Source organism: Piliocolobus tephrosceles, chromosome 14 (genome assembly GCF_002776525.5).
Source record: "Piliocolobus tephrosceles isolate RC106 chromosome 14, ASM277652v3, whole genome shotgun sequence".
Lineage (NCBI taxonomy): Eukaryota > Metazoa > Chordata > Mammalia > Primates > Cercopithecidae > Piliocolobus > Piliocolobus tephrosceles.
In genome coordinates, this window is record NC_045447.1 from 6,754,812 (window position 1) to 6,764,106 (window position 9,295).

General features: G+C 52.3%; 1 protein-coding gene across 1 annotated transcript; it reads right to left on the reverse strand.

Annotated features, from left to right (window-relative positions):
* Positions 1-3,628: 3,628 nt before the first annotated feature.
* PRRT1B (proline rich transmembrane protein 1B) lies at positions 3,629-8,695 on the reverse strand. Its single transcript, XM_031934110.1, has 4 exons — positions 8,590-8,695; positions 7,127-7,599; positions 5,963-6,106; positions 3,629-3,821 (listed from the first exon to the last, which is right to left on the reverse strand). The coding sequence occupies exons 1-4, from the start codon at positions 8,693-8,695 to the stop codon at positions 3,672-3,674; spliced, it is 873 nt and encodes a 290-aa protein (XP_031789970.1). The 3' UTR covers positions 3,629-3,671.
* Between the last annotated feature and the right edge of the window lie 600 nt (positions 8,696-9,295).

Sequence of the window (9,295 nt, forward strand, 5' to 3'; positions counted from 1 at the left end):
ATGAATCCTAAAACTAGAATTTCCGGGTCAAAAGTCATGCATATTTTCTGTTATTTTAAAAATTCACAATACATCCTATTTTAAAATTCAGCAATGCATCGCACAAACCCTCCTCATCACCTTCTGTCCCCAAAGGCAGCCACTATCAGCAATTTGGAATAAATCTTTCAGACTCTGTTTTTTGCATGCCTATGTCCATAGTTATATGTCCATGCATATATGACAGGGACATTATATGTATATAATTAATCAATATGCAAATAAATAGTGATAAGCCGTTAAAAGTGCAAAAATTTTAAATTCCTCTCACATACATACTCCTTTTTTTTTTTTTTTTTTTTTTGAGACAGGCTCTTGCTCTGTCATCCAGGCTGGAATGCAGTGGCGTGATCACAGCTCACTGTAGCCTTGACATCAGGCTCAAGCAATCCTCCCAGTCTAGTCTCCCAAGTAGCTGGGACTACAGACCCATGCCACAATACCTGGCTTTTTTTTTGTAGAGATGATCTCGCCATGTTGCCCAGGCTGGTCTCAAACTCCTGGACTCAAGCACTCCTCCCACCTTGGCCTCCCAAAGTGCTAGGATTATAGGTGTGAGCCACCATGCCTGGCCCATACATACATTAGTAACAGATATCATCAGTCTCTTTTCTACAAAGATGATGGCAATACATATCCACCGGTAATAAATGTGAGACAGTGAGCAGTCCCCCTACAACTCTAGATGTGTTCGACTTTTCTAATTCTTTCACAATCCGGTGGGTAAAAATCATATCTCATGACTTAAATCTGCATGTTCCCGAAATATAGGACTCAAATAAATCAATCTTTCCTTCTATGGTTTTCTAGATTTTAAAAGGCCTCCTATTTCCATATCCCAGCACCCTGAAGTTATACAAATATTTCCCTAAGCTTTCTTCTATTACAATTAGAGCTTCATTTTATACTTAGCTCTTTAATCCATATTGAATTTATTTTTGCATACAATATTAGAATAATTATTTTTTCCAACCAGACAGCAATTCTTATTAGGAACCTTCTTTTACTCACTCAATTAAAATGCCATTTTTAGTAAGTGCTAACTTTCCACATATACTTGTAATGTTTTCTAGATTTTCAGTAATTTTTCACTGATTTAACTCTGTGGCAATTCCACGCCATTTTGATTGTAGCTTTATGGTAAGTTTTAATATCTGGTCAAGAAAGTCCCCTCTCATTCAACTTAAAAAAAAAAAAATGATTAGCAATCTTTGCATATTTTTCCTCCCAAATTAATTTTAAAATAGTTTTTGTCATTTATTTAAAGCTGGGTTTTCTTGCCAGAATTGTATTAAATCTATCTAAAAATATCTATAAAAAAAGCTATTTGTATCTTACATCTTCTACATCTAAACAAACATCTTGTTTGTTTTTTGGTCTTTTTTATTTATTTATTTTATTTATTTTGAGATGGAGTCTCACTCAGTCACCCAGGCTGGAGTGCAGTGGCTCGATCTCAGCTTACTGCAACCTCTACCTCCAAAGTTCAAGCGATTCTCCTGCCTCAGCCTCCCAAGTAGCTGGGATTACAGGTGAGCACCACCATGCTTGGCTAATTTTTGTATTCTCAGTGGAGATGAGGTTTGGTCATGTTGGTCAGGCCAGTCTCAAACTCCTGACCTCAGGTGATCCACCCCACTCAGCCTCCCAAAGTGCTGGGATTACGGGCATGAGCCACCGCACCTGGCCTTTTGGTAATTTTTAAAAATAACTTTCTTAATTTGGTGTCCAGATCTTTTGTTAAATTATTCCTAAATTTTACTGTTGTCATCACTAAGTTGAATTTTAAATTTTTCCAAGTATACCTGGTTATTACTATTGCTTTTGTGTATTTATTTTGTATCCAACCACTTTACTGAGTTATCTCTCTTACTAGTTCCATGTTTTTTTAATTGACTTTTGGATAGTCTAGCTAGGTAATAATTTTCTCTTCTAGTTTTCTTACTAGAAATTTCACTTCTTTATTTTTTGTGTTAGCTGGAACTTCACAACAATGTCGAATAGAGACACCAGGGGGCATCCATGTCATGATCTTGGTTTTAATGTCTTTTAGTAGTTTTGATAATTTCCCATTTACTTAGCTATTGGTTTGAGTACCAGCTTCGGCGTCACTGGGAAGCTTATTAGAAATGCAGAACCTTGGGCTCTGCTTACTGAACCAAAATCCACAGTCTCCAGGCTGCTCATCACGTATTTCCTCATGCCTGCCTCTCCAGCTTTCTGCAGGAGGGACTGGGCTGGGCTGGGCCACTCTCCTGTTTCAGCCCCCAGTGCCAGGGTTGTAAGCAGCACACCATGGCTGCTCTGAAACCAAATGATTTAGCTTGAGCTATCAATCTTGTGTGGCTCAGCTGGGGGTCCCCTTCCTCTTCTCTCTCTGCAATGGTTTTTTGTTTGTTTGTTTTTGAGGCGGAGTCTCACTCTGTCACCCAGGCTGGAGTGCGGTGGCACAATCTCAGCTCACTGCAACCTCCGCCTCCCAGGTTCAAGCAATTATCCTGCCTCAGCCTCCCGAGTAGCTAGGATTACAGGCGCCTGCCACCATGCTCGGCTAATTTTTGTATTTTTAGTAGAGGCAGGGCTTCACCATGTTGACTAGGCTGGTCTTGAACTCCTGACCTCGGATGGTCCACCCGCCTTGGCCTCCTAAAGTTCTGGGATTACAGGCATGAGCCACCTCACCCAGCATCTGCAGTGGTTTTGAATCTTGTTAAAATGCAGGGTAATTCTTGGGACCACAGCTAATGGGACTGGGGTACCAGGCATCTGATGCCAGGGTCATAGGTACAGTTCTACAGGCTGGTGGAGGAATCTTGGTTCAAGTGCTCCCCAATCAGGTGGCCCTCATTAAACGAGGACCCGGCTGATCCTCTATCATTTGGTGGTTCTTGCCAGCACTGCCTGTATGCCAACAGCATCTCAGAGAGGGGTGGGTAGGGTGTCCTGGAGCCCCGCTGTGGACAGATGTTGCCGTGGGCCCTGGAAGAGAGCCAGGAAGTGTCCCCAAAGTAGCAATGTGAAGCTCTGCACGGGGTGTCACTTTGTGTTGATTGACCAGACACCGTGGCCTCTGGTTTCTGGATGTAGGGTCAGCATGAGAGACCCTGTCTCCTGGGACGGGGAAGAGAGAGAGGAACAACCAGCCAGGAGCCACCATACTCCACTCTCCCACAGGGAAAGGTAATACTGGCAGCCCGATCACCTCAGCTGGGCTGGAGGTTGGGCAGGGGGTGGAGGTTGCAGTGTCCTTCCAGATGGCTCTGAAGACAGTGAAGGCTTTGGCCCCTACAGTGGCCTCCCAAGGGCACAGATGAAGGCAAGAGGAGTCCCACGAAGGCCTTGAGAGGAGGCACCTGGGAAATGGGCCTCTGGTGGGCTCCAGTCCCACAGCTGGGGCCGGGCTCTGGAGACACCGTGGATTAGGACACTGACTGAGGCTCCAGTGGGCCACCTGTGGGGGCTGAGGAGGCTGAGGCCTGGCCACAAGTCAGTTGAGGGTTGCCAAACCTGCCCTCTTCTGGCCCCCGGATTCCCTCTGCAGGCGAGAGCTGGCCAGTGGCAGAGAAAGGGTCTGGCCCGGCTAGTTATCCCTGTGCATCCCGGCATCCAGCATCCCCGCAGGAGCCACAGCCTCAGGGAAGATAGAGAGCCACCACCACGTAGATGACCCAGCTGGTGGACACGAAGACCCCGAAGAGCAGGCTGAAGAGCACCAGCGAGCGGGCCTTCCGCGAGGCCTCCTCGGCCTGGGCCAGGTCGCCCCTGCCCAGGGCTGCACGGGTCTGCAACAAGACAGGGAGGGGGTGGTGGGAGCGAACAGGGAGCCCCCCACTCCCTCCCAGTGCGACTGAGGGCCAGGCCCAATTCCACAAACTTGAGAAACTGACACACTGAAAAGGTCAGGGACCTGCCAGGCCCACAGCTCGAAAGGCGGCAGGAGTGAAGGCAGTGGCGGCCGCCAGCCATCGGGTGCTTGTCACGCTCAGCACTGACAGATGCCCTCAGCTTCAACCTCTACCATCCTTGCAGCAGCCCTGAGGCTGACCCCGCTTTGCAGATGGTGGAAACAAAGGCTCAGAGAAGTTAAGTGACCTACCCAGGGGCACACCACTAATGGTGGAGCCAGAATTCGCCAGCAGGCAGCAGCCTCTCACGTCCCACCTCTGAGTTGTCCTGAGAGCTGCCTTCAGCTTATGGCTCGGGGTTTGAACAACAGAGTGAAGCCAGGGTTGAGACCAGGTCAGCCTTGAGCATAGGCCCCCAGAGGCTTGCCTGCTTTTGTTTGTTTGTTTGTTTCTTAAGACAGTCTTGCTCCATCTCCCACACTGCAGTGCAGTGGTGCGATCTCAGCTCACTGCAACCTCCACCTCCTGGATTCGAGTGATTCTCCTGTCTCAGCCTCCCGAGTAGCTGGGGCTACAGGTGCCCACCCCCATGCCCAGCTAATTTTTGTATTTTTACTAGAGATGGGGTTTCACTGTATTGGTCAAGCTGATCTCGAACTCCTGACCTCAAGTGATCCACCCACTTCGGCCTCCCAAAATGCTGGGATTACAGTCATGAGCCACCACACCCAGCCCTACTTCTGTCTCTATTAGAGTGTCAACACATTGGCATCTTTGAATTCCCAGGGCCTAATAAATAGATGAATGGAATGGATAGAGGGATGGGTGGGTGGATGGATGGGTGGATGGATGGAGATGAGAGAGATGATAGGTGATAAGTGGGTGTATGGATGAGTAGATGGATGGATGAATGGAGAGATGGATGGATGGGTAGGGATTGGTGGGTGGGTGAGTAGGCAGATGGATGAATAGTGGGGTGAGTGGATGGAAGATGGTAGATGGATGATGGATGGAAGATAGATGGATGGAGGCTAGAGAGATGGTGGATAGGCTGGGCGCAGTGGCACGCCTATAATCCCAACACTTTGGGAGGCCGAGGTGGGTGGATCACCTGAGGTCAGGAGTTCAAGACCAGCCTGGCCAACACAGCAAAACCCCATCTCTATTAAAAATACAAAAAAATTAGCCGAGCGTTGTGGCAGGCGCCTGTAATCCCAGCCACTTGGGAGGCTGAGGCAGGAGAATTGCTTGAACCTGAAGGGTGGAGGTTGCAGTGAGCCGAGATCACGTCATTGCACTCCAGTCTGGCAACAGAGCAAGACTCTGTCTCAAAAAAAAAAAAAAAAAAAAAAAAATGGCCGGGCGCGATGGCTCACACCTGTAATCCCAGCACTTTGGGAGGCAGAGGCAGACGGATCACGAGGTCAGGAGATTGAAACCATCCTGGCTAACACAGTGAAACCCCATCTCTACTAAAAATACAAAAAAATTAGCCGGGGCTGGTGGCGGGCTCCTGTAGTCCCAGCTACTGGGGAGGCTGAGGCAGGAGAATGGCGTGAACCCGGGAGGCGGAGCTTGCAGTGAGCCAAGATGGCACCACCGCCCTCCAGCCTGGGCAACAGAGCGAGACTCCGTCTCAAAAAAAAAAGAGAGAGAGATGGTGGATGGGTGGGTGGGTGGATAAATGGGTGGGTAGGTGGATGGGTAGCTAGGGAGATGGAGAGATGGAGTGGATGGATAGATTAGATGAGCATAGGAATGAATGAGCAGATTGTACCCCCTTTAAAACACAAGCCCCCACTGGAATGGGCAGCATATCGGGACTTATCAGTCATTCACACATTTACTGTGAATTATTTTGGCCAAACATTCTACAGCACATTTTGAGTAGTTGGGGGCAGAGACAGGAGGGGCAAGGACCCCATAAACAACTGGGCTCTGACTTCCCAATTCTCAGCCCCCTCCAGAGGGAGAGACGCCAGAGACCGTGTTGCTGGAAGAGGGGCTCTGTGGACCCACTGGGGCACCAGTGGCTGCATGCTAGGAGAGGCTGTGCCCAGGCCCGCCCCCGCACCTACCTCGTGGGAGTAGACGATGGCGATGAGGCCGGTGAGCAGACAGCAGAAAAGCGTCACCAGCACTGACTCCATCATGTAGTCCTTTGGCAGGGGCCTGTGCTCGACCGTGACAGGGCCTGGCATGCCAGCCATCGGGCTATTGTACTGTGGGGGCAGAGCCACAGTGGTGAGGAACTGGCCCAACCCCCGGACAGCAGAGTGAGTGAGAAGGCCAGCCAGGCCATGCAGGTTCTCTCACTCAGTCCCCAAGTCCCCACCCGTTGAGGCTGCAATTCACGGAGGGGTTGGGTCACTCTCTCTCTTGCACCCCTGGCCACTGAGTCCCACTGAGCCCTCAGTCCTGCCCTCTACAGTTGGCTCAGTCCAGGGTCCAGCCTCTGTGATATTTCATCCTCCTCACTGGGCTTGCCACCACTCCCTGGGGGACCTCCAATCTTTCCCCCACAGGCAGCCCAGGGTTTTCGTTTGGTTTTATTTTTATTTTTATTTTGGAGGTAGAGGCTTGCTCTATTACTCAACCCGGAGTGCAGTGGTGTGATCTGGGCTCACTGCAGCCTCGACCTCCCTGGCTCAAGCAATCCTCTTGCCTCAGCCTCATGAATAGCTGGGGCTACAGGCGTGCACCACCATGCCCGGGTAATTATTTTTACATTCAGTAGGAATGAGGGCTCACTATGTTGCCTAGGCTGATCTGGAACTCCTAAGCCTAAGCCATCTGCCCGTCTTGGCCTCCCAAAGTGCTGGGATTACAGGTATGAGGCATCGCGCCCAGACTGTTTTGTGTTTAAAGAAAATCTAATCAAGTCACCTCCTACCCAAAGTTTCTGGGGTCCCTCACCACGGGTCCCACCTTCGTCCTCTCCCTACCAAGCCAAACAAGCCTCCACCATCCCCAGAACGCCCAGTCTCGGCCCCTCCACGCCTCTGCGGTGCCCTCTGCCCAGGGTGCCTGTCGTTCTCTTTGCCTTAGCCCCCTGTTCATCCTCCAAAATCCCACTCAAATGCCCCCAGCTCTAAGGAGCCTCCAGGACTTGCCCGCCCCCAGGCCAAGGTGGCACTTCCTCCTCTGCAAGGACAGAAGTGACCCCTCGCCCTCCACACGGGCGCCCCCGACCACGCGCAGACAGCACCGAGGGGAGCGCGCCCAGGGCAGCAGCCACTCACCACGGGGAAGGGGAAGGCGGCCCCGGCGGGCGGCGGGAAGAGCGAGGGTGGCGTGGGCGCGGCCGGGTAGAGCTGAGCGGGCGGTGGGAAGAGCGCAGACGGCGCGGGCTGCAGGAGCACCGGCACCTGCTGGAAGGGCGGGTACAGCAAAGGCGCGGCCTTGGGGTCCGGGGGCGCGTAGGGCGGGGGCTCCCCAACGAAGCCGATGTGTGGGGCGCTGCTGGCCGCCGCCTTGGAAGCCGGACCGGCCTCGCCCGCCGCTTGGGCCAGGGCGTCCTCTGGTGCGGGCTCGCTGCCCGCCGCGGCGCCGTCCTCGCTGGGCGCCCCATCCTCGTCCAGGGGCCGCGGGCGGCACGGGAGCTGCGGCAGCGCGGGCTGCGCGGAAATCTGGGGATCCTCGGGGGCGGCGGGCTTCGGGGGACTCCGGGGGTTCTCGGGGGTGGCGGGGCTGCCGCCCCCTTTCGTGTTGGACCCTAGAAAGAAATGGCAACGGCCGTAAGCAAGAGGCTGCCAGGCTGGGTGGGACCTCCCTGGTCCCGAAGCTCCCACGAACCAAGCTCCCAGCCCTCTGCAGCTGGGCCTCATAGGATCTTGACCCAAAGGGACTAGAAAACAGGCCCAGAGGGGCCACCTGCCTTGCTAGGGTCACACAGACTGAACGGCTGGGTGGGAACCCAGGCTGCTGGCCCCGCCCCTCCCCGCGCTGCCCCACCCCCTTTCCTTGGCAGATGGCCTCTGTTGGGAGGTAGTTTCACCCCCAACTAAGGCCTTTATGTCAAAGCTAATTGGACCAGAAAAGGAGAATCAGCCCAGGGAAGCCCCTGATAGGCTGTCCTGAGATACACCTCCAATGAAGGAGATTGGCTGTCCTGAGATACACCTACCTGAGGAGCTGAACCAATTATATCCTTGGCTTGGAGTTGTAGGGGAGGGGGTGAGGTGCCCAGGAGCTGCGAAACTGTAGCTAGAGTAACATGGTGGAGCCAGGAGGTCACTAAAGGCCATATGCACACTGAGGCACCAAGAGAATGGATACCAGAATACACAGGGCCCAGCAGTTTGAAGCCAGGACTCAGAGCCTCAAAGCTGCCCAGCTGCCTTGCTCCCAACCCAGGCCCTGGCCTTCAGCACCCAAAGATAGGCCCTGGTGGTGCCTGGTCAGGTCCCAACAAATTCTTAAGGTCCCCTGCACCTCCTGAGAGCATCCCGACCAGCTGAGCACCAGAGGGCCTCAGGCAAGCAGGCAAGGAAGGCCCTGGAAGAGAATCGCAGAGTGGACTCCCCTGACATAGGTGGGCATTCAGGCCTCACAGCAGAAGTGGGCAGCCCAGAGCCAGGGGTCTGGCTTTGGAAGTCCATTTCCTAAGTGTCCTTAAGGGTTATAGAAGGCAGAGGGATGAGGGAAACAGACATCACACGGACATCTCAGTGGGGGTGGGAGGACCCTTCCTGAAGTCCCTCACAGGTGGAAGCAGGGATGCTTGCCACAGTGATCACAATGGCCGGGAATGCCGAGCCCCTGGGCACGTCCTGCCTCAACCCCCTCCCAGCAGCCAGGGGCTCCCTCATGGCCCCCGCACCCCATACACCTGCCATGCTGTTTATACCTCCACACTTTTATCTGTGATGTTCCCTGTTTCTCCACCCCTTGGATCTGGGCTTGGCCGTGTGACTTGCTTTGGACAGTGGGGCATTGACAAACATTTTGTAAGCAGAAGCTTTAAAGACCTTTCTCTCCAGGTTAGCAGGGGCTGGGGCTGGGGAGTTCGTGTTTCATGGGTGTAGAGTTTCTGTTTGGGAAGATGAAAAAGCGTTCTGGAGGTAAGATGGTGGTGATGCTTGCGCAACAATGTGAGTGTACTTAATGCCACTGAATCGCATACTTATAAGTGGTTCAAATGATAAATTGTATGTTATACGTATTTAGCACAATTTTTTAAAAGCCTATCTCTCCAGCTGATGACAGTTGAAAAGTCTAGACAAAATACAAAAAGGAACCATCTGAGGTCACTGAAAAGCAAACAAAAGCAGGCGGGGTGTGGAGTGGAGTCAAAACTTAGAGAATGGCCGGGCGCGGTGGCTCACGCCTATAATCCCAGCACTTTGGGAGGCCGAGGCGGGTGGATCATCTGAGTTCAGGAGTTTGAGACCACCCAGGACAACATAAAG